Genomic DNA, 26270 nt, shown 5'->3' with positions numbered 1-26270 from the left:
AAAGTTTGTCCCACTGGCGAAGTAGATCGCTACGTCGAGCGGCGAATCGCTTTATCGCCTTCTGCAGGCCTCCGTAAACAGACTAACTACTATCTGTATATGAATAGCCCGTATTATCGGGCACGTAAACAACCAGACCCATCATTTTGCAACATCTCTTCCAATACGAGAATGGGCGTACGAAGAGTTCCAACCAGTCCGATAGAAGTGTGCTCATTATTAGAGTTACCGGCATCGCTTCACTTGACCAATTTACCAGATTGCTTCCCATCAGTTCGTCCTTCTTCGCGATTCTTCTTCAAGATAAACACTTCGTTTGGGAACGCCTCAGTGTGCGCAGTCAACCACAGTGCGCGTACGGTCTTCCGTATTTCTTTACTCGTTAGCCCGACAGTATCTGTGGATCTACTCAATGAACGTAGTTTTTCGGCAAAGCAATAAACATAGGATATAGAGCGTAGAAGTCGATTGAACTTCGAAAATCTGTCTACATCGATTACTGGGTGCCAAACCAGATAGCTGTACAAGTGTACCTCACGCAATTCCTTGTCACTTTTGTTGGTCTTCTTCCGGAATCGGTGTCGTTACTGTCTTACTTTATTTATTGATTAAATGATTGTAGGTTTCGCCCATTATCATCATTAAAACTAACATTCCCTCCGTTATAAAGTCTAACCTCATTATAAAGTTCAAGTCAACAAACATGAGGTTAAGTTTATATATTCTCTTTAAGATTTGGACCACTCACACAACTTATAACGGCCTAAATGCAAGATAATTACAGCCACTTTTACTTATCTGTACCTCCCCCTCCCCTTTTTAGCAACCACCCCGCTTTTGCCAATCCCTTGTGCTGATTTACTTATGTCAAGAAATATGTCTATTTAAACTTCCCAACGCCAAGTTTGCTGAAGAACAGTCAAGGCGTTCCGGAGTTATGGCGCAACTCGTTAACTTTTATACACTTAAATCTGTTAAAATCCCACATATTCAAAGTTGATTTATTTGAGATAGACAAAAATAATCTCTCCAATTTTTTGATATTATTCACAAAAAATCACGATCTTTCAAACGCAATCTACCGATTTTAATTCTACTTGCATCTTTCTAAGATACTAACATTTGAAAACGGCCGATTTTTATCACAAAATTTAATATAAGTGTAGAAATAAAGTAGATAACCGGTTTCTTTTTCCACCAAAAGTTGCGTCTTATTGAGCCTCAAAAGTCATCTGAAGAAGTGTTTTGCGAAAAATGCAAAATTAAAAAGTTATGGAGAAAAATCTCAAAATAGCAGGGTCACCCTAACTTGACTCAGGAAAATCGTCTTAATATGGAAACGGTTCGAGATAGAGGGATTCCTTCTTCTGCAATATTACTCAAAATATTTCAAGCTATAAAATTGCTGAAGTGAATATCGCTCTATCTTGTTTTGTTTTGAAGATAATTTCTGGATTTTGGTTAATTTAAGGGTCACCCTAAAATAGCTCATACCAAAAAAGTGGCATCCTAAATCAACATTTTGTTGCTAACACGTAAATAGTCTAAAATTAACGACTACTGAGTAAACAATTTATTCCACCTAATTTGGACCTAATTTCTGGACCACAGTGCATTCTACTCGGTCCTGGGCTAGTCGTCGTCAATTTGTTGCGCGTCTCGATACACGCAAGTCGACTTCAACCTGGTCGAGCCATCTAGCACGTTGGACGTTGGGCCCCTCAATTCCTGGTGCCGGTGTGGTTCTTGAAGAGAACCACTCACTATACTGCACAGTCATCCGGTATCCTTGCGACGTGTCCGGCCCACCGTAGTCTCCCAATTTTCGGCAGGTGTACGATGGGAATCTCTCCAAGTAGTGCCTGCAAATCGTGGTTCATACGCCTCCGTCACTCTCCGCTATCCGTTTGTACTCCACCAAAAATAGTCCACAACACCTTTCGTTCAAATACGGCTAGTGTATGTATGTCCTCCGTAAGCAAAGTTACTGTTTCAAGTCCGTAGAGGACTAGCGGTCTGATTAGCGTTTTGTACATCGTCAGCTTTGTGCGGCGGTGTATGCTCCTTGATCGCAGCAACTTGCGGAGGAAAAATTAAACTCGACTTTCAGCTTGAATGCGTCGTTGAATCTCCACACTAGTATTATAATCAGAGATCCCAAATATGCGAAATCATCAACCACTTCCAGTTCATCGCCATCAATAGTCACTGTCCGTGGGAGGCAAACGTTGCTTCATCTGGAGCCACTTTCTACCATTTATTTGGTTTTCGGTGCATTGATTTGTAAAGCAATCCTCCTGGCATCCATTTTTGGTCTGGCGTAGATTGGCTCCGGTTCCCAAGATGTCTAGCAATGATGTCGAGATCGTCTGCGAAGGCTAGGAGTTGGCTACTCTTGCTGAAGATTGTTCCTCTCGTTTCGATGCCCGCCCGGCGAATCACCTCTTCAATAGCGGTATTGAATAATATGTAGAATAGTCCATCTCCTTGCGGCAACCCTCTAGGCCAGCGGTTCCCAACCTTTTTTCGGTTCGCGTACCCCCTGACGGATTTCCTTATACTATTCTGAAGCGAACCAAAGTTTTGGCGTACCCCTGGGGGTTCGCGAACCCCCGTTTGGGAACCGCTGCTCTAGGCGATTCCAAAGGACTCGAGAGTGCCCCCAAAACACCCACGTAATACATCACTCGCTCCAGGGTAGCTTTGATCAACCGCGTCAGTTTGTCCGGAAACCGTACTCGTGCATTATCTGCCATAGCTGTTGGCGTTCAATTGTATCGTACGCTGCTCTGAAATCCAAGAAAATATGACGCTGGGGCACGTTGTACTCCCGACATTTCTGAAGGACTTCTCGGAGAGTAAAAATATGATACGTAGTAGCACGGGCCTCCATAAAGCCCGACTGATACTGCCCTTCGAATTCTCGAATCGACTGTCGGGGATAGACGACGCAACAAAACGGTAGTTACAGCAATCTAGTCGATCGGCCTTTTTGTAGATGGGATCGAACCATCCCTGCGTCTGGCGTAATGGGCCGAGACCTGGTTCGGCCAAAACACCATATCTTCCTTTCGCGAGTTATTTTTTGATGATGAAGGTAGCAGCAACAACTTCCGGCAGACACTAACGGCTTGGACATTCCTTTCTCGATAATCGTCATCGTCAGCTACAGAAGGATCTTTTTCTGAAATATAGTGTGGGAGATATATAAAACGTCATCGCTTACCTGCTTGGTGGGGGACGTAAAACACCCGGTTTCCTGCCAGTCGTTGCCGTCCATCGTCAATCAACTCTCGTCATCCATCCTTTATGAGTATGACTACGACATCTTACTTCGCCGGCAAGATGTTTTTCACCAGCACCTTTAGCCTCTCCTTCTGGGTGACTGCCAGCTGCCTGTTCAGACACAGCCGACCTCGACTGAAACTTCCGCATTAAAATGTTCATTTTGACCAGGTATTTCTTCACCGGTTGGCTAGTTGCTCCGTCCTCTCGGTCCAGGGCGCGAAACAATGGGCCAACCTTGCTCTCAGTCTCCTTCTTCAGCTACACTATATGGTCGCGCAACACCGTTCGGCGACCGGTACCAGGTTTCTGTTCGATGCTCTCCCCTTTTTGCAGAAAGGAGAGGATGTTGTAAAAGCTGGCAACACGAACAAAACTATGAGCGTAGTTGCTTGACTGTTCTCACCATGGTCGCTGCAAATCACTGTTGCAGGGTTCCTAGAATTGGCGATGCATAGGTGGATTCCCGGAGTTATTCTGGTGTTCCCTGGGTTCCCGCTACATGCCGTTTTCAGATAATTTTGTTAAATTATTGAAATCTGTTTCAATGTGTCACAAAGGTCACTACACTATGAATCTGGGACCGGTTCCTGTAAAGTGACATTTCAACATCAGTAATATATGTCATGTCAATTTTGATTACAACAGTCCCCCGAATAAGGCGGTTTCGAATAAGAACGTTTCCAATAAGGACCGTCTCGAGTGATTCCATTAAGGTCGAAGGTCCTTTTTGGAGTCTACGCAGCATATGAAAATTGACTTGATTGGTTCCAACATGGAATAACACGTGTTTCTGACGGTATAGAAGGTTGGTGTCTGCGACAAAGTTGTTCAGTAGATCGACGGGTTATTTCATTGGATTACAGTATTTCGAAATTGACTCACTACTTGGCGCTAGGGTTCATATAGCATTCTTATACAGGCTGTATCTTGCGCTGCTAACTAACTAGAAAGTTGCGGTCTTCGGGAAGGTTACTCAAATGTCTGCCACCTTCAAGATGATACGGAAAATAGTGCAGAATTGACTCACTACGTGGCGCTAGCGTATATGTGATCTTTTTGTATTCACCATCACCCATGATCTTGGTAATATGAGAAGTGGATTTTTTCGGAAAGGTTGTTTAAGTGACAGTGGTTATTTAACTAGCTTTTTTTGATATTTTGTTCGTTAAGCAACACAGTGCTGATCACTTACAAAAATTCTCTGCAACGTTGGGCTATTGCAAACTATTTTTAAAGTTTTTGTGCTAGCGCAACGTAATGAGTTAGTTCTGCCCTGTTTTCCATATCACCTTGAAGGTGGCAGCAATTTGAGCAAACTTCCCGAAGACCGCAAATTTCTAAATAGCCAGCAGCGCAAGATACAGCCTGTATAAGAATATTACATATACCCTAGTGTATGTAACAGAACACCCACACTTAGTGAGTCTATTCCGAAATAACGGGTGGCAACTAAAATTTTGGAATTTTTTTCTCAAGCTGTCAAAAAAAAGACAAAGATACACGAAGAAGATCTGATTTACCAAAATTAAAGATATACTATCCATTGTTGAAAAAAAATATAGTGTACAATTGAAAACGGTCCTTAATCGGATGTTCGGCGAAGCTTTCGTTTGACGTCGAAACAGGAGCGTTGTACGGTCGTCATGTCAACTTTCTTGCATCTCTTGATTCTACCAATCAACTGTTTGCAATTCGTGGCTCTTTAGTTATTTTCGTACACCAAATTATTCAAAATCCCGAAGAAATCTACGATTGGACGCATTGAGACAGATTTTTCGGGTCGTGGTTGTTGGGTAAAAATGGGAACGAATGGGCATTCAGGAACGATCGTGTTTTTATGGCGTTATGCGATGATGCTCTATCCGACCAAAACACGTATTGTCCATCTGCATGATGTTTTTGTAGAAACCGGTCTAAAATTTTCTTCAAACATTCGTCTGGACACATCTTAATTGATAGCCAAATCAGAGGGCTTGTTGTTGAAGGCACGAGAGAGAGAACGATGTCCTTCTGCGTCCATAATTTTGGCTTGGCTTCCACTACCTTGCTTGCGAATAGTAACTTATTCGCTTTTTAAATGTTTTACCGTATATTTTTTACCGAGATTTCTGTGGCAGTTCGTAGAAGTATACAACGCGCTCCCGACCTGTTTCTTGTTTCGACGCCATTTTAAGCAAAACTGGGTAAGCTTAACGGGAAACTAGCTAACTTTTCGTCGGAGAGCCCAATGTCGGAAGCAGTTTTTGGGCCCAAAAGCGGAGTTCTGTTTATAATAATGTAAATACTGCATTCTTCTTGCCAATCTGAACACAGCGAATATATTTTCATGAACTGAATTTTTGTTTCTAACAAAAAAAACTGCTTTTGAAATTGGCAGAATCGATGACGGCTAATTTCACCATAAACAAAACAAACAATACAAACAAACAAAACAAACAGTTAACAATACAGACGGCCGGCGCGAGAATGTGTCTCTAAAGTCGCGGATTAAACACCTGCAAAAGTGAAGTACTACCGTTTTTACACCACCGCTAATTATTCTACTGCGATCCGGAGTGTCCGATTTATTTCCGGTCGTGTTATCCAGTTTGTGCGACATAAGGCTGACTGTCTATTTACGATCGAATTTTTGCCTTCATTCGACTGCGATTTATTTCATTACTATTGTCCCACGCAAGACTATAGTCAACAAACGAAACTCACTAGTGTCTCACACACGCGCATTCAGTCTGTGTTGCTTTCTCCGTTTCATCTCACACACGGTACGATGACGAACGTTCAACGACGCACACCGCTGGCTGCTGGTGCTAGGAAAAATGTACACTTGACGAACGAGTGGCTGCGGACTGATGAATGCGATGGTTATACCAATCCGATCACACTGGAAGGTATGCTACGGACGATGATGCAGCAGTTTTCGGAAACGAAACAGCTGATCGATTCGGTGCGCTCTGAAATTAGGGATGTCAACAGCAAAATTGACTCCGTTAAAACTGAACTGAGGAATGAAATAATGTTGGTAAAAGACGAATGTGTGACGAAGTTTCAAAACCATGACACTGTACTGGATTCGCTTAACGCAAGGGTAGACAGTATATCGCAGAAAATCGGTGCCCTGCAGAATCGAAATGAGCTCATCGTAAGCGGAGTTCCCTTCAAAAATGGTGAAAACTTGCACTCGACGTTAAAGGCAATTGGAAGGCACATAGCAGTGAATGAAACAACAATCCTGATGGCGCGCCCTAGACGAATGAAAACCAGCGGCAACACGGACAGCGATGGTCAAATCGTTGTGGAATTTCCGCTGAAGGCAACAAGGGACGAGTTTTACAGTGCGTATTTACGGAAACGAGACCTGAAGCTACGACACATTGGACTGGACTCCGATCGCCGTGTGTACATCAACGAGAACCTCTCCATTGAAGCGCGCAAGCTTAAATCGGTTGCACTACATCGGAAAAAAGCGGGAAAGCTGGCATCGGTTTACACCAAAGAAGGGGTCGTCTATGTGAGGTCGACGGCTGGCGAACCTCCCGTAGCCATACAGTCCGAGAATGAACTGGATAAGTACTCGTAATTAGTATGTTATATATACATTTCTCTCTATCTCTTCGCTCACTTTTGTAGTAGTGTTTATGTAGTATAGTTTTAAATTATTTTTGATTGGAGTTAAAGATTGTATGTTAAAGATATCTGCTTTCCGCTCCACCGTAATTATGCAGCCCTCGCGAAATTGCTTCCCCTACTACACATGATGCCTCCGTCATATAACCACGCCTCTACGAACATTCCTGGAGCTGTTCTAAACGCTGCTCTACTACCTGGAAAGCTGAACATTTGTCACGGAAATTCCCAAAGTCTTTGTGCACGAGGTTGTAGCAAGCTTGATGAGATTCGAAACACCCTGCTGGACTCTAAGGTTGAAATCGCATGTTTTACTGAATCCTGGCTAAACTCCAAGATAAGCGATCGTAGTATCAGTATCCCTGGTTACCGTGTTGTAAGAAATGATAGAGTATATAAGCGTGGTGGAGGTATCGTTGTTTACTACAGGGAGTATCTGGCCTCCTTTAGTGTTTTCGGCACCGTACTCACAGTAGATTCAGTAGACAAAACGGAATGTTTGGCATTAGAGTTTCGACAGGACGGTCAAAAGATCCTCCTAATGGTAATCTATAATCCGCCAGAAAACGATTGCTCGGCTTTCCTGGCAGAAAAGTTGGCAAATTTTGCTGTATACTACGACAATGTTTTCCTGGTGGGAGACTTCAATACCGACATGCTCCGGCTCAGTAACAAACGTACGTCATTTGAATCGGTGCTTCGTACGTTTTCTCTATCTTCAGTCAGCGATGAACCAACGTTTTTCCATGGTGGAGGATGCTCGCAGCTAGATCTTTTCCTAACCAACAGAAACGAGAAGGTCTTGCGATTTGGACAAGTCAGCTTTCCTGGGTTATCACAACATGATTTGATTTTTGTGTCAGTCGATTTTGTCGTTACACGGTCCTCCAGTTTGCGTACTTATCGAGACTACGCCAATTTTGATCCTCATATCTTAGAAAACGAAATCCTGACTATCCCCTGGAACCAGTTCTACGCGATGGAAAACCCGAACGTTTCCATGGAATTTTTCAACGAACACATTAAAAGAGTGCATGATTTGTGCATCCCTCTTCGTGCTAGTACCAATCGCCGTCGCTATAATCCGTGGTTCACGGACAGTGTACGTCAGTCCCTGCTTGAGCGTGACTTAGCGTACAAGGATTGGCTGCAAGCTCCAACGTATTTGAAAGACATGAAGCGGCATCACTACAAGGCACTGCGTAATCACGCTAACACGAAAATCACTCGAGCCAAGCAGGAGTATCTGAATCGTTTTTTGAACTGCAGCACTCCGTCGAAAACCTTATGGCAACGGTTAAAGAGTCTTGGAGTCGGTAAGGATAAACACTCTGGGTCATGTGATTTCGATCCAGATGATGTAAATCGTGCTTTCTCAGCCAACTTTACAAACAGTTCCCGCCGGGGAGAAACACCCGTAAGCTCCGAATTAGGATCACCATACAGTTTCTGTTTTCAACCAGTGCACGACTGGGAAGTCGTCAACGCCATCTGTGACATCAAGTCGAACGCCGTCGGAATGGACGGCTTGCCCATTAAATTTGTGAAGATCATCCTACCGCTAGTCGTGCAACACATTACATATTTGTTTAATATGTTTATCGAGGGCTCCACATTTCCTGACTCTTGGAAACACGCAAAAGTTTTACCATTGAAGAAAAAGGCTCGTTTGAACGACATCAGTAATCTTCGACCTATCAGCATACTTTGTGCGTTGTCGAAGGCTTTTGAGAAGCTTCTTAAACAGCAAATGACGTTCTACATAGAAGGTAATGGCTTGCTAACGGACTATCAGGCTGGCTTCCGTCGGGGACATAGCATCAAAACCGCAGCTCTTCGAGTGTATGACGATTTAGCATCCATTGTCGATAAAAAAGGTTCCGGTATATTGCTACTGCTCGATTTCTCAAAGGCTTTTGATACAATTCCGCACAGTAAGCTACTGACCAAGCTGAGTGCCCAGTTCAACTTTTCCTCCGCTGCCGTGAGTTTGATGAAATCGTACCTGCTTGGAAGACAACAGACAGTTTTCTGTGGTGATCGCTGCTCACGTAGCATGGAAGTGCCGTCTGGCGTTCCTCAAGGCTCAGTGCTTGGCCCATTACTTTTTTGCTGCCATATAAATGATCTGCCTACGGTGATGAAGTACTGTTCTATTCAAATGTATGCCGACGATGTGCAGCTCTATGTCGGTAAGCTTGGCCCTTGTTCGCGCGAATTAGTCAGAATGGTGAATGCTGATCTGGAACGAGTTGCGGATTGGTCACGACGAAATGAACTTCTTGTGAATCCAGCCAAGAGTAAAGCTCTATTCATCGCAAGTCGACGTCATAGAGTCGGAGGTACCGATTTGTCAGCACCTGGACTTGTACTGGATGGTCAAAGCATCGAATGGTCAGAAAGTGCCAGCAACCTAGGTTTTATCTTCCAAAATGATTTGCAGTGGGATGGCCTGATAGCGCAGCAATGCGGAAAGATTTATGCTAGTCTACGAACGTTGTATTGCTGCACACCCTCCGCACCGACTGCCACCAAACTGAATCTGTTCAAATCCCTGATCCTGCCGCATTTCCTGTTTGGCGATGTTCTGCACATTCGTCCCAGCGCAAGCTCCTTAAATCGTCTGCGTGTCGCATTAAATTGTTGCGTGAGATTTGTGTACGGATTGAGCCGCTATGACCATGTGAGTCACCTTCAGCAGAACCTCATTGGGTGCCCTTTACAATGCTTTTATGCTTATCGGTCATGCGTTTTCCTGAGGAATCTGTTAAAAACACAGTCTCCTAGTAATCTACATAGGAGGCTTATCCAAACCCGTGGACGCCGTTTGCAGAGTTTGGTAGTTCTAGCCAATAACACGACAATCTACGCAAATTCATTGTTTGTTCGAGGCGTGGTAAATTGGAATTCGTTACCGCCCGCTGTTAAACGTTCATCGTCGGAAGCAAATTTCAAAAGAGGCTGCATCGACTTTTGGAACCGAGACTAATTTTATTTTGAATTCGAGGGAAAAATCCTGACAATGTAGTTGTAGTAATATGTAGTAATTAAGTTGTAAAATTGTGTAATAACTGTTGGTAATCGGAGGTAGCAAATTTTTAAAAGATTTATGTCTTAAGCTACTGGACAATGAATAAATGAAATGAAATGAAATTTTGAGAAAAATAGGAAAGAGAGAGAGAGAGAGAGAGAGAGAGAGAGAGAACACATACATACTCTCATTTCTCGCTGAGCTCGTTTGTTGTTGAGTATAGGGGCCGCGAAAAAATTCCAAAATTTTAGTTGCCATATTCTACAAAAATCTAGATCGGTCGTATTTTGTACTTTTAAGAGCTTTTTAAGGTCCACCACACTAACCATCTAAGGTCTATATCATTTTTAGCATCGAAAATTCACTAAAATGCCCGTAAACTTTTTATCTTTGAATATTTTTTCATCAAATTTGGGAACTTTCCCGAGTGTCTTTTCTATTTCATTAATACCTGCAGATAGTGACCATATATCACGTGGTCCCGGAATGCCGTATTTAGATAATTATGTCAAATTATTGAAATCTGTTTCGATGTGGATTTGATGGTCACTATTAATCTGGAACCGATTCCCGTAAAGCGTCGTTTCAACATCAGTAATATATGTCATGTCAATTCTGATTATGATTTGTCACAGAACTAATGGAATCGAATTTTCCGACCACCTATGTCTACAGATTTACCTACTACAACAAATCTGAGCAATCAATCGACGAGTGCGGAATATTATCACACAAAGACAACTCGAAATATATCGCGAATAGACAGATAAAGAATCAAACACTAGCAATTTGTGACGATCTCAATAATTAGAACGATTTAGAGGAACATGCCACACTGTATCGACTCGATACACGGCTTTTTAGCATCAGGTGAACAATGTGCATATTATGTTCTTGAATTTTCTAAAAACTCGAAAATTGAATTCAACCGTTATTTTATGTTTTCGCTGCTGGAAGATCGTCTTGCACAATATAGAACAATTTAAAGTTATCGGTGTAAGGTACTTGAAGTAAAGTTCTAATTATTGAAGTAGATGAGGAAGATGAGCAGTCTAAAATGACGGTCATTTTACGATCCATTAGATCAGCCAATTAGGAATCGAACCTTCTAGTATCTCTAACTTACCTAATGCTATTTGAGGATCGCTTTTATAAAAAGCTGTGGAGGAGTTCTGCATCTGCATTTGGCATTCACTTGTAGTCGTGCTTGGCTTGCAGTGAACGAATGATGAATACCCTGCTTTTATGAAACTAAATTATGGTACAATTAGTCGAGCGGTTGCAGATGCACAATGTAATTATCACTGTGCAGCAATTGTAGGTACGTACTTCAGGAAATCGAGTACTATCAATTCCATTAATTTCGACACAGCGCATAAGAGTGTTCTATCACGGTAGTTAGAAATGTTCAAATTTTTTCAAATTGCACTCTTTGAATTCAATAGTTTCAAATTCATTTTGTCAATTTTTAGAACAAAGCCGTCCTCTTTGATCGAGAAAATGCGAGTAATTTTTCACGAATTCCTGAACTGTCTAGCGCCATAGTTAAACAGCAGCAAACTGCGAAGCACTAATTATAATTTTCATTTCCGTTGAATAATCGATTTTGTATTGCCCCTGCCGAACGCTTTCGGAAAGAAATCGACATTTAACTACGGGCTGCATAATAATTGGTTAGAAATCAATATTGATTTTCACTCCGATGTGGCAGCGGATGTATTTATTTGTGAAAATAAATGATAACCAGTACTCTCAGAAATTAATTATGATGAACCAGTTGGGTCCTTCAGGTGGTTTTATATCAGTAATTTAAACTATTGAATATAATTTCCTGTAGATCCTCATATTTAAACTAATAATTACCCTGAATGAGGTGCATATGTGTACACAACTAAGATTTTCATTGCCGAAATTATAATTATACCGGTCTGAGTCAAACTTAGAACAGTCTCAAACTTCGAGCACTTAGAATAAAATTCAATGATTTATCGGTGCAGATTCCGAGTAAATTGACTACATTGGCATGGATAGATGACTACTTTGACAGCTTGAATCTAACGTAAACTTTGGTTGTTTACGAAGCATAGTTGCTGAGTTATGTGCAAATGTTATTTTAGGTCGATTTTGATGTATAATTTACAAAATATATTCCGCTTTTTCATAATTTAATCAAACCCCGTCAAGTGCCTAGCGGGGTAAAAGTGCGATTCACGGACGGGGCAAAAGTGCAATTCGTGGACGAGACAAAAATGTATAGCTAATTATATACAGCTTTAGGGATTATATAACAGATACTACAAATGGAAGATCTACAGAAAACTGTCTGCTTTACAGATGTTGGCCGAAGGAAAACAATGTTTTTCCGCTGAAGAAACAAAAAACAAACGTTTGGAAAAGTTTAGATCTGACGGAGGCTGCAATAACGGGTGGCAACTAAAATTTTGAATTTTTTTTCTCAAGCTGTCAAAAAAAGACAAAGATACATGGAGAAGATCTGATTTACCGAAATTAAAAATACGTTATCTATTGTTGAAAAAAAATTAGTGTACATTTGAAAACGGTCTGTAATCGGCTGTTCGGCGAAGCTTTCGTTTGACGTCGAAACAGAAGCGTTGTACGGCCGTCATGTCAACTTTGCGAATGCATCTCTTGATTCTACTAATCAACTGTTTGCAATTCGTGGCTCTCCAGGTATTTTTGTACACCAAGAAACCCAAATTCCCGAAGAATTCTTCGACTGGGCGCACTGCGACAGATTTTTTGGGCCGTGGTTTTTGGGTACAAATAGGATCGAATGGATATTCAGGACCGATTGTGTTTTTTTGGCGTCATGCGATGCGCTATCCGGTCAGAACATGTTTTGTCCATCTGCATGATGTTTTTGTAGAAACGGGATCAAAATTTTTTTCAAACATTCGTCTGGTGCATCCTAATTGATAGCCAAACCAGAGAGCTTGTTGTTAAAGAAACGAGAAAGAGAACGATGTCCTTCTGCGTCCACAGTTTTGGCTGGCCTTCCACTATCTTGCTTGCGAATAGTTGTTGGGCATCTTAGAATATGGTAAACAGTCGAAACTGCAACATATTTGCTTTTTAAATGTTGTACCGAACACTTTTTGCCAAGATTTTTGTTACAATTCGTAGCAGTGTACAACGCGCTCTCGAAATGCTTCTTGTTTCGACGCCATTTTTAGCAAAACTGGGCAAGCATAAACAAAACAAAAACTATTAACAAAAAGAGGAGAGAGAGAGCTAAAACATGCATACTCTCATTTCTCTCTGAGCTCATTCTCGTTTGTTGTTGAGCATAAGGGCTGCGAAAAAATTCCAAAATTTTAGTTGTCACCCGTTACACCAGCGCAAAATATGAAAGGTGTAAATTGAGAATATTCCTTACCGAAGCATGCCGCAGATTGAAGAAAAAATGGTTTTGTTAGACCCCGCTAGTCGAGTAAAAGTGCGAATCGGCACTTGATCAGAAGAATGAAGAATTTATTTTGCATAACACTATTATTCCAGATGATTTGTAGTTGAATGTGAAGACATTGAGTTACTGCATCTCTATAAAATATATTTTGTTGTATTCCTACATCGCACTTATGCCCCACCCTACTCTCTATACTACCTGATAGGGGACATTGTAACGAACACGGTGGTATACAATAAGCATAATATTTTATCATATTAGCGATACTAACGAGCATTTGATTCTAAGAGCTCAAAGTTTGAAACTGTTCTAAGTTTGAATCAGAACGGTTCGCTTTCTAGTTTATTTATATTGATCGGCTGGGAAGTACTGTTAGTGTCAGATCAAAAACTCAGACAGTCGTATAAACCAAACAATAACGGAGTAGGATACATTAAAAATATGCACTTGATCCACATCTTAAATTCAAAATGTTGAGTGGTTTGACAACATAACAAGGGTTACTTCACCATTCGCTAGGTCAATTTGGGTTTTTCCGGGGTGTGCCGCAAAAATTGAACCTTAATCTGTCGGTATTTCTGCTTATTTTTTTACTGACATCATCATTCTAATGGTGCGACGGCCCTCAAGCTTCATGTATGCTAACAACGCTTCGAAGCTAAGCACCGATGATATCAGATTTTCCCCTTTTATCCGATGAACGATTTCACCTCGGTCGGTAGTGACTCGGTACCCTTGTGAAATTTTGGGTCGGCAGGGTTCGTACCTAACAATTTAATTTGACACTTGTTTTTATGGAAGGCCTTGCGTGGGAAAATTTTACCCGCTCGTCTGTTTCAATTTTTTATGATGATATTTTCAAAACAGATTACTTCTGTGGCATTCCATGCTAATGATAAAATGCTAATGATTCACAAATTCAGTCAACTGCAATTTTGTGTGCAACACGAAGGAGTCCTAAAAATCGCATTAAAGTGTAACGAACCAAAGGCCACAGAAGACATAATTGTGATTGGCCAAACGATAAAATATGCTAGTAAATGGCAAGAAGTACATCAAACTGCAAACAACAACAATCCACTAAAATCACCGAGGTGGAATAAAACTATTTCAACTGTTGCTCAAGGAAGCGAACCGGAGCTACTGCAATTGCAACTTGAGTTCTAATCTCTACTCGAATGAATGGCGAGAGAAAGTACTTTTCACTGACCATTAGTTTTCCACAGTTTCAACACTTAAAACACTGTAAACACACGGTCTTGCTGTGTGCGAAAAAAAACCCTCTCAGTACAGGATTCCATCTCTAAAAACATTCACCACTTTGACACGTTTTTCAGTACGAATCCAAACGCCCGGCATCCATTGTCGTTGAAGGAAAAAGTTGTTCATTCTGTAGTATATTTTCCTTCTTCCTTTGATACTTTGTATGTTGCCAATCAAAAAAAATCTTAGCTTCCGTTGCATTCACTATCAATTGCAGGACAACTTCTTCCGTTTTTCCAAGTTAGTGTGCGGTATCGTTCGCTGCCGGCTGCCGGCTGCCGCACGTCGTCGGTCGCTCAACCGACCGGCACAATAAAAGCAAAAGCAATCAATCTCGTTACTATCGGAATTGCTGTCCTCGACAATATTGGACCAAAAAAAAAAAGAAAAACAGATGACACCACCAACCAACGAATAGCAAACGATACAGATAATAAAAAAATTTTTGAATCAACAATTCAAATTCTGGTGGCCAGACTTATTGTGGGCGCTCCGGGACGCCCGAAAAACTTTCCCATCGAACCGAACGAACAACGAACGACTTTGTAATCGAGTTATTTAAATTCAGCTCAACCGTTCGGTGTTGTATGTAACACCGCTGTAATGCGAAATAAATGCGTGCAAAAATGGTGTCGAAAGCATCCCCCGGAGTCTGTATGCAAATGGCAGTGTAATGGCAGTCTAAACAGTTTGCGTTGTTCGCCGTTTTCTTGCCGTGCCGGGTGTCAAAATACTGTAATCACAGATCTCTTCAAGATAGAACCGAGTCGGCGGAACCGCCGAGGCGCTATCCACTTCATCTTAGACCACAGAAAATTTACCACAGCGAGAAGGATTACTTTCGATTATTCACTCGCACCCGCTAAGAATATTTCAGTTATCATTTATAAATTGTTTTCCCTAGAGCAGATACCAAGGCAACGACGTCTTATGAGCCACGATTTTGAGCAGATAAACAGCCAGCAAGGATGGAAGCTGCTGTGGAGGCATCCTCCTACAAAATGCGGTAGGTGGTAAATATGGAAAACAGCTAACCAAGGAAAACCGTTGCAAAACAAGACCATAGAAACAGCCACGTACATTCCTCGTTTCACCGCGTTCGGATGGTGCGCCCAATTTGCCACGAAAAGGGAATTTTTCCCGCCTTCGATGGGTGCGCTTCTATTACCCTCTCGGATGATCGTTACGATGGCTGGTTGGCTGGCTGGCTGACTGGAACCCAAAAGCCAAACGTGATAATATGACATCGCTGAACGGGTAGAACACGGAATGCGACAAAAAAGATGGAACTGTGCTGAACGTGGTGGGTGCAAAAAGCTGATGGTCTCGGAACGCGTTGATGATGATCCGAAGGCGTGTGCTATTTCGTTATTATTCATGGTTTTCCATTTAGAGGGGACGCACCGTCGCTCGTCGTCATCGCAGAACTGCTGGGGATCCGTGCAGGAAGCTTCGACCGGTGGTACCTACCGACCTACCTGCCTTTCATCCGGTGTCGGTTTAAACATTTTACGGATTTTGTTTGCTGCCGTTAATGTTTGGCAAATAGCAACACAGTGGCGAGTGGGTTGTATTTTTTTTCGGCGGTGGTGGCGATCGTAGATAAATAGAGCTCAGTTTTTGCCAACCTTGCCATTAACGTACGGTACAGCAGTGCGTTACTGAATAATGTACTATGCATTGGTTTCATATTGTTAAAATGTCAGTTACATAGCCTATATGACTTGGCTTGCATTTGCTCCTAAGAGTAAATTTATAGTAATAACTGGGAAATTGTACATTGTTTTTTGTGTTTGCATATCCTTTTAAGTGAATGTACATATGTACACATGGCATATGCGAAACTTTTTCGAAGCACCCAGTGTATTATATAGGTGAATAGTTCTGGTTGAAATGGTGCCATTACTGACACGAAGTCTTTAAATATGGGAGCTTTTGTACTTAATTGGTTGAAAATGATTAAAAACTGAGAATTACGCTTTTAATACCTCGAAACAGTGGACCCCTCATTCGTCTAGCGGCCCGACAGTTTCAAAAAAGTTGAAACGGAGGAATTTTTGGGGCCTGCTTGGATTTGGTCGCCATATAAAATTTTATCAAATAGTCGCCTTTTTCGTCATGAGCTCCGATTTTTACTTGAAGACTAAGTACCATTGGAAAGTTGAAATGAAACAACCAATCACGGTGTGACAAAAAAATTTTTATAATACGTTGCAAGTGACCTAGTGTACATTGTTAGTCGCACCTAGTACATCATTAAAACACGTTTGACATCATTCTAACAACCCCAAAAATTCTAGGTATTGCAAAAAATACGTTTTTGGCTAGATGTCCACATACTGTCATGAATAACTCAACCATTTTCGAAGCAATTTTAAGCTTTTTATACATTTTTGGAAAGCATTATGAAATTTAACTAAAAAAAATACATTTTTCTCACTTTACGGAACCCTAAAGTAACGTTAAAAATGACCCACTATCCTCAGCTCAACACCACTTGATTTATATTCAATCCTGAGGCCAAATCGGTCAGCATTTGCAAATTTGAGATCATTTTCAAGAGCTGCAGATTTTTTTTTTTTTTGCTTTTCATATATCACCCGGCCAATCTTACAACTGAGTTTTTTTTTGAGGTTCCTTGTCGAAATTTATAAATTAATTGAAACTTTCGATGGCCAATTTTATATTTTTTTCCAGTACCTTGTTCATTTCATTCTCCATAAGTGAGAGATTTTTTTTTTATAAATTTTGTGTATAAAATGTGTAAGTACAATTTTCTTTTTGGCATATTATTTGAAGCACCACCGGGATTCTCGACGTCTTCCATCAGCCGTTTATCTGCTACGAAGCGCTGCTTGAACTCTCAAAGTCCTTTAATGCACGGCCCTTGCACCACCGACACCGGTACTCTCGGCGCTCTAGAGTTGTAATCTTTGTCAAAGTTCAGGCGCTGCCGCACAGTGGAACCACTCTGGAAAAAGGCGGTCAAAAGACTTTTCTCGCTTTTCCTTACATTTTTGAACTTAGGTGTCTTCAGAGAAGTTCATTAGAAATGTATTCTACATGTGTTGACATTTTCATACAATTATATATTAAGGGGATAACACATTTGAAAAAGTCAACTTTTTATAGGAACTAGATAGCATGGTCATGTGTTGGGCAAAGTTGTAGAACTTTGAATTTCATTAAACTTTGCCGAAGATACTAAGTATCTGCATAATATGGTTTGCGAGATATAATTGACTTTTTATCGTGACCCCCTTAAAATCAGAATATTAAACTTTTTGTACACAAAACCTCATCTAACAGGTTTGGCATTTTCTACCAACATTTTGATACTATCAAAATACGTAACTTTCTAGAAGGTGTAAATATCGTATGTTGCTTTATTTGCTTTAAAAATTGATTTGAAGCATAAATTCCACCGTTTTTAAGGCTTGTTCACCACAAAATTTGGACAACCCTAAACACACACTGCTGCGGAAATACATTAACAAGCGCTCAGCGTAAAATGGCGTCGAAAGAAGAGCAGGTGCGAAAAGCAATTGTGTGCGGTCGCAATGAAAATCCGTATCTCTCGTTAAGAAAACTTGCCAAAAAGCTTGGATTTCCTCCAAGCACTGTTCACAGTGTTTTAAAATCGTTCAATACTCGCTTGACAACAGCTAGGAAGAAGGGAAGTGGAACAAAAACGATCGACTGTATCGTATGCTGCTTTGAAATCAATAAAGATGTGATGCGTGGACAAGTTGTTCTCCTGACATCTCTGCAAGATCTGTCAAATGGTAAAAATCTGGTCCGTAGCTGCGCCCTTAAAGTCCATCTGGTGATTTCCGACGAAACCTTGTGCTATCTATGACAGCCGGCGGATCTGGCAGAGTACCTTGTAGGCGGCGTTTACCAGCGTTATGCCGTAATAGTTGCAGCAGTCAAGCCGATTACCCTTTTTATTGATGAAACAAACCACTCCTTCCATTCATTCCTCCGGTAGCTTCTCTTACTTCCAAATCTTGAAAATAACCCAGTGTAGTGCCGTTGCCAGCGTTTCTCGACCATGTTTATAATGCTCCGCCGGTTGGAGGTCCTTACCAGCGGTTTTGTTGGTCATCAGCAACTCGATTTCTCGTTTGACTTCTTGGAGATCAGGTACTACTGAGACATTACTATCTTCCATTCGGTGTCGGTTTAACTTCCGTTCGTCTTCTGCCGCCTCCTTCTGCAACTTCGCCATTGAGGTGTTCATCGAAGAACTGCCTCCACCTTTCTACGCCTCAGGATCTTGGTCAACTGGTTTATTGCTCATCGGTAAAGCAAAGCAAAGCCTAGGTGCTAGATTCCGTTATCGAAACTTGACCTTCTGTTTTTATACGACAGACTTCGCAGCCAACTGTTAGAGTGCAGGACAATTGCAGGGAAAGTTGCTACGATCCTATTGACTCTAACAGCCCTTTCCAGTCGAAATTCGAACGTACGACGACTGGCTTATTAGGCCAGCGTCATACCTCGAAGCCAACTGGGCTCATTGGTATTAGGCCAAAAATTACTTGGAAGAATTATCTGAATCCATTAGGGACAACAGTGGCAATATTCAGATTATTTTTTCTCCACCGCTTATTGGCATTCCCCATCAAACTAATCCGCAATATCCGCACCCTGTTGGAGTGTATGTTCGAGAAAAATCGGCCATATATGAGAACGTGGTCAATCTGGTTTATTATATCCTACAAATTATTTTTTTGCCCCCCGAATTTTCAAGCCAATTTCCAAGGGGGGGGGGGGGGGGGGTGACAAAAACTTCAAATATGATTTGCCATGGCCTTATCAAGTTTGCACACATTCGGGCAAACCAAACTTTCATAGGAAAGCACTATATTTTATGTACAAAAAAAACAAAAACTTCCACCAACAGCATTCTGCAGGAACCCCGGAAAATCCATTGAGAAGTGTATTATTTTCGATAAAATTCTTTATAGCTCGCTAAGAGAAAGAGACAGAGTGTTACTTTATTTAACAAAGTTGCTTATTTTAGTGTCTTCTACAACTTTTCTAGAGAATATATACCGTTTTGGGCGTGCCCGAAAAAACAAAAATGTGATCACCCTAATAAGGCGTGGCACACAAATTACGTAACGAAAAAATTCTTTTTTGATGAAAAAATTTTTTTTGAACGAATTTATAAAACCAGAACTTTGTATCACCCTAGAGGTAAATTCATGGTTATACGGCACTGTAAAAAAATGCGTAATATGTTATTAATAAACTTCATCAAGGACACTAACCCTAAAAAATTACGCCTGTATTCACGCCCAGCAAAGACCGTTTCCAGTTCGTTGGTAGTGCCACCGCCCTTGTAAAACTGGACCTTTCCGTCGCGGATTTTCCAAATATTCTCTACTTTGCGATCGATCTCCTGCAGAGCTACGATGCCGAGTTTACGGAGTTCAAGCTGTTGAAGCAGCGCCCGGTCGCCACCAGCGAAGTTCTGCAGATCTGCAGATCGTTCCAAGTACCGAGCATCCATTCGTCCTCCTTGTTTCATCACCTAGCTTGATGCCAAATATTCCGATCCGTATCAGGTTGAATGTCCCAAGTAAAAATGAGGGTTTTATTTCACTCTTATAATGGTTTTTAAGACCGAAATTGGTCATAAATACCATTATAAGACTGTAATAAAACTCAAAATGTTCGTGGGGTTTGTACTCAGGTGGATTTAGGTAGGATCATTGGCGGAACTAGGGCCCCCCCTAGGAGAGATTTAGCCCCCCCTAGAAAAATTGACTTGACCGACCAATAAAATGGTCGAAAAAAATGCCGGGACTATAACCCCCCCTAGAAATGAGCGCTAGTTCCGCCAATGGGTAGGATGCCTTACTAGGGTCACGCTACCGAGTCTGATAATGGGGCTGCCATCTTATAGTGCCCAGACGACACAGTGCCTTCTTCCCTGTTAGTATACGACCTAAATTTTCACCTGGAAAAAAAACTGAGTACCGGAGCGGATGGTTCGGTAGATCTGATCACTGTAAGACTTTTAGATACATATACAGAAGATACAGAACAGCTGGACTTTGAGAGCTCAATCGTTCTCAAACCAGCATACAAAGTGCTCTCCCGAATTTATTGGCGGACGGTTAGTGGCGGATCAAATTATTACTCTAAGTCATATCGTCCCAAAACTCCATGAATAAAGAGTTTCCACGAACTATTATTTGATTGATTTCAAAGCTGCGTATGATACCATCGAACATGAATAACTATGGAAGTTTCTGGCCGCCAACGGCATTTCTGGAAGGCTGATCAAACCGATTAAGGCTACGTTGAATGGTATGCAGTGTTCGGTGCGGATTTTGAGTAAATGGAGGGTTTCTTTTGAATCCCACTGGGGGCTTTGTCAACGTCATGATCTTTCATTCTTGCTGTTCAACATAGCGCTACAAAGCGCTACAAGTTATAAACCGAAGCAACACACAGGCACAATCTTCAGCAAATCTAGCCAAAAGTCGTTATATTGCCGTGGATATTGTGACGTCTTTTGAGTAGATGTTGTTTTTTATGTATTAATTTATTGGGGCGAACCAACCACTGGTTGAAAACCCCAATGAATAAAAGTTAATAAATAAATAAAGAAATGTATTAAATTACTGCCATGAAAATATTGCAGATTGGGGCCCCTAATCTTAAAAACCCGATGGGCCGTTCAGTTCACAATCCTCCCGTGGATACGATGCTGGTCTAACAAGCCAGTCATACCTACGTCTTTTTACTTATACTACCAGGGATCAAAAATTCCTTCCCACTGTACTCGGTCCTCAATTCGTTGCCCAAGTAGCACAATTTAGGTCCATTTAGTTGAAGCAACCGAATTACGACTGCAATTAGTTATATTTCGGTTACCACAACAACTTTGTTACCACCGTGCTACTCGGGTGATCGTCTCGACATACGCAAGACAGCTTCAATACGGTCGAGCCATCTAGCACGTTGAACCCCTTTATTCCAGGGGGGGGGGGGGGTATGAAAAGAACGGATTTCACTGCACACTGCATCACTATCGTACGGCATCCCTGCGACGTGACCGGCCCTCCGTAGTAGCCCAACTTTTTCGAGATGTACGATAGGAATCTCTCCAAGTAGTGCCTGCAGTGCCTGTGGTTCATACGCCTGTGTGCCACTCTCCACTATCCGTTTGTACTCCACCAAAAATAATCCGCAATACATTTCGTTCAAATACTGCAAGTACACGTATGTCTCCCGTAAACAATGTTACTGTCTCAAGTCCGTAGAGGACTACCGGTCTAATTAACGTTTTGTATATCGTCTTGCGGAGGGAAAAGTTTACTCGACTTCCAGAAAGCCAGTCGTCGTACGTTCCAATCTCGTCTGAGCGGTGCTGCTAGATAGAGTCAGTAGGATCTTCTAACAGCTAACTGCGAAGCAAAGAATGGTCAAGTCTCAGGAAGACGTTTAAGTCCGAGGCTTTTTTGTAATAAATGGAATCGGGTTATCCGGGTTATCGGGTTCGATCCGCGCATCCCCTAGCTTAGGTAAAGGGGAACATTATACAAACTTAATAAGCGTTGCTTCAATGGCCATTCCTTACTTTATTTTCCGCTCCTCCCCGCACGGCTTGTCTCCCCAGAGATACTAGGGTTGGTTACGGAGAGTGTTAATGTTAATGTAAATTATAACAAAGTTAAATAATGTTTTTAATGCATTCTAACATGGTTTTGTCTTTTGTTTATATCAAGAACATTGTTGTTCATTAAATTGTTCTGGTTTCGAATGATCTATCAATTTAAATGTCTTTTTTGACTAGCACAAAAGCAGCATAAAGCTCGTGTTAAGTATTTGTAGTTTCACAGTTTTGTTACTTTTCGAATATCGACACTAGAACTAATAAGAACAGAATTATTACACTATTTATTACATATTTTCACCGCATATACCTAAGTGATTCGAGGTAATTGATTAAATAACTAAATTGTACTGATCACAGGACAAAAGATTAACATCCCTGTGGCTGCTGTTCAACTAACGTTTACTCTATTTTACAGTACGATTCGGAAATTCAGTACCTGGAGAGCAAGGGTCGCGAGCAGCAGGAAAAGCTGGACGGCATCAACCAGGAGATCAGTAAAACCGACCAGCTCTACCGGCAGGGCAGCGAGCAACTGCAGACGCTCCAGTACGTCGAAGAGGAGGGCGAACTGGTCCGGCAGCAGGAGAAAACGCTCAAGTCCGAAATCACCCTGCTCCGGTCCAAGTTGGCCAACTGCGAGACGGAACTGTTGCAGTGCAAGAACAAAATCCGCCTGCTGATGGACGAGATTCAGGTCGAGCAGCGCAAGTATTGCCGACAGTATGACACTAATCGTGCACAGTTAGAACGCCATCTAATGTCTGAAGTTGACAGGATCCAACTGGAGATCGATCTGGCGATTCAGAGTACGGACCATGCGAGCAAGGCTACCGACAAGCTGAAGAGTGAGGTCGCGGTCATCGAGAACAGCATCGCCGAGAAGAAGAAGCAAGTGGAACAGCTGGTGCACGAGATGAAGGAGGTTAACCTGCAAAGTTTGGCCGTGGCGCCTGCGGACGAAGTCCGACATCTACTGGAAGGTGAGTAGCGTAGATTGAGGTCTTCGAGTTTAAATTAAACTAATCTCTTTTATTGTGGATCAACAGTGGGGTCCGTAAAGCCTGGCAGTACGCGCCGAATGATTGGCTCCCCGAGACAGCTTGAGAATGCGGTTCCTACCAGCAAAAACCCGCACGGCGTTTGGGTCTAGGTTCTGAGCAGCCACGTGGCAAGAGTAAGCAACAGCAGCGGTACGCAATAAAATAATCAACCAATTGTGATATTGTTTTAAGAGAGGGGGTACACCCTATAGATTGAAAACATTTTGACACGGGGTCAAGATACAACAGGCCCCCAAAATAATTACACCGTTTGGAGTGCAATCTATGTCCACACGATAGTACACACTTACACACTCACAAATGAAATCTTCATCAAAAGCGGCCTCATTTTTACTCTCTAACACAATTGATTTTCTACACTCTAAACTTTCCACGTACTATTTTTGATAGATGCATTATTAATTTTACTTCTCTACGAAAAGGAAACATTCCAAACAAAATTTTAAATTGAAAACTATTTGTATAGGAATATTAAATTTTTTTCAACTTGCAAGGGTCCAATCTACTTACGGGAAAAGTTATTCAAAATCAAAACTGATTAAATCAGTCTCTTGAATCGATTTCGGTTCACGCTTAGGTTTTTTTCGTTTTTCTCAAACATTCCTTTCGATTTGACGAAACAAAAAAATCAAAACAAAAACAAAAAATGACAAACACCACACCGCGCAATAATCGCCTCAAAGCGTAAAAAAAGTATAATAACTGTTGAAGATGACAAAACAAATATATAAATAACACACCACAAACTGTAAAGACGGAATTAACACAGGAACATTCCTCATCAATGTTTATACATAGTTAACTGTTGACTAGGTAGCTTCCATGCCTTACTTTATTTTACCGTTAAAATATTAGATGGCTTTCGGTTTCTTAAGAAGGTAGCAAAAGAAAAAGCCATTTAGGAGCCAAGTTTTCATCACGCAAGATCGCAACTTTGTAATATTTATTGTTCCACCCGGCCGCAAATGCAGGCAAAGTCTCTAGGCACTTGATCGAAAGCTATCCTTCACGGTTTTCCTACAACCACAAGCAGGAAGATAGTGAAATTTGGCTTCCACCGTTCGAGGAATTGAAAAGAAAAAGCTTTTTTTTCTACCTTAACTAGTGGGTAAAATAGTTGAACAGATTTTATTTTGTGTGAGTAAACGCATAGGAGCAATAGACAGCTGACTCATTAGTTAAAACAATGTTTAAAAAAATGCCATTTTCATATATAAGTTTTAAGCACTTTTCAAGCAGCACTTTAAGTTTTTGTGTAAAATGTAGAGCTAAGTTAACGTTTAGATATTAAACAAATCAACTATTCATAGGAAATAGAAAATAGCGAATGCAACCCGATCTCGCCAATACGATTGCGAGCGAATGATTTCAAACAAAATTTAAAACAATAAAAATGGTTAATAGTTAAATAAAGAAGTGAAGAAACAAAACACCACAAGTACTCGTACTCAACCGTTATATTCACACACTAAACAATAAAACAAGAACACTGCTGAAAGTCGTCCATCGACTATTGCATGCAACTAAACCACCTGATTGAAAGCAAACAGCACATAGTTAGAAGAATTAAATGAAAACAAAAAAAAAACATACGCAAAAAAATTTATCACGAAAAAAACCACATTCACACGCTGACTTGCAAGATAAATCGAATTACACAAATTTCTATCAAATGCTCACAAAAGAGACACCACAACCACACACACACACTCTATATATATTTTTGTCCAGCCAGAATGAGACTCTATTTTCCTACAGAAAATTTATACCTTCAAAACCACAACAAAACCCAGGTTTAGGAGACGACAGCTCTAACTGAAAGGTTTCACGTAGCAGGACTTGGCGCCCTTTTTCACTTTTCACACTCAACTGAACGAAAGGAGAAGGTCTAAAACAGTTAGGTACTTTGACTCCCCTAGGGAAGATGAGAACGGGGCAAAAAAACATGGAATTGAACTACTATTTACTGGAACGGAAACTGCAGCACAGCTATCAAAATTTATTATTAAAACTCAACAACAGTAACTCTAACTCTAAACAGAAAATGTGCAGCTGCACAGAAAGCACAGAAATACCTAATTGGTTCGTTAAAGGTGGAAACCGTAAAGGTCCGACACCGACGAGAACAATAAACTGTCACTATCAGACACATCTATTGCTAATGCTAACACTACATGGAAATGTTGTCCTATTGAAAGTAACGCTTAAATTGGACTGCTAGCAATCAACGCGAATTTTAGGTATAGTTCGAAATGGCGAGTAATCGAGTTTAGGTTGATTCTGGTTGAATTTATATTGTCAGTGGTAATTGTAAAAGTTGTGTGGAACCACTGGAAATTTTTCTGAATTTCATAGAAATGAGTCACATATTTTATTCGAAAAAATATTTCAATGGAGGCGCTTGGTAACCATTAATTTTGCTAAAAATGCGTGGAAACGTGGAAACGATGAAAAAACGATGAGAATCAGCCAAAAGCAATGTTAATGATATGCTTTTCGTGCATAAAATTTAAATGTGTATTTTCCGCTTACCATTCGTAGTATGCTGTGATTTTCATTAACCGTTTGTTGCCGTTTATTGTGTATTGCCGGTCAACGCATTAGTGCTACGGAAATGGCTGCTCTTAAATAATTGATACCTAGTGAAAGTGTTAAAAAGGAAATCCGCCGCTAGGGGATATTTCGAAATAACGTGGATTTACTAGCAAGATTTACCAATGCCGAGAATGGCACTCAGAAGGCATCGGAAAAGGTATTATAAAAAAGCTATGCTTTCGATGAATTGGCCTAAAAGTCACCCAGTGTTTTTGTCAGAATTGTTACAATGAGTGCGATTATTTGTCACAAAAAATGGTCAATTGATTCATGCAAACCAAGTGTTAAGTGATGAACTTGAAAAAGGTAAAATGAAAACCACCAAAACTGATTTAGCCTTTA

The 26270-nt window shown here is 41.1% G+C and overlaps 1 protein-coding gene across 3 annotated transcripts in view; it reads left to right on the top strand.

Annotated features, from left to right (window-relative positions):
- Positions 1-25875, top strand: part of LOC128741287 (uncharacterized protein DDB_G0283357) — a 164254-nt gene extending 138379 nt beyond the window's left edge. For 2 of the 3 annotated variants that reach the window (XM_053836990.1, XM_053836991.1), the window contains exons 5-6: positions 22688-23252; positions 23319-25875. In XM_053836990.1, coding sequence (XP_053692965.1) covers positions 22688-23252; positions 23319-23422 — 669 coding nt within the window. In that variant the 3' untranslated portion in view covers positions 23423-25875. The remainder of the gene's footprint in view (positions 1-22687; positions 23253-23318) is intronic. The other variant, XM_053836992.1, reaches the window with a different exon arrangement.
- Positions 25876-26270: the final 395 nt, after the last annotated feature.

This window comes from Sabethes cyaneus, chromosome 3 (genome assembly GCF_943734655.1).
Source record: "Sabethes cyaneus chromosome 3, idSabCyanKW18_F2, whole genome shotgun sequence".
Classification (NCBI taxonomy): domain Eukaryota; kingdom Metazoa; phylum Arthropoda; class Insecta; order Diptera; family Culicidae; genus Sabethes; species Sabethes cyaneus.
The sequence above is the reverse complement of the archived record's forward strand: the minus strand, read 5'-3'. Positions and strand labels throughout refer to the sequence as shown.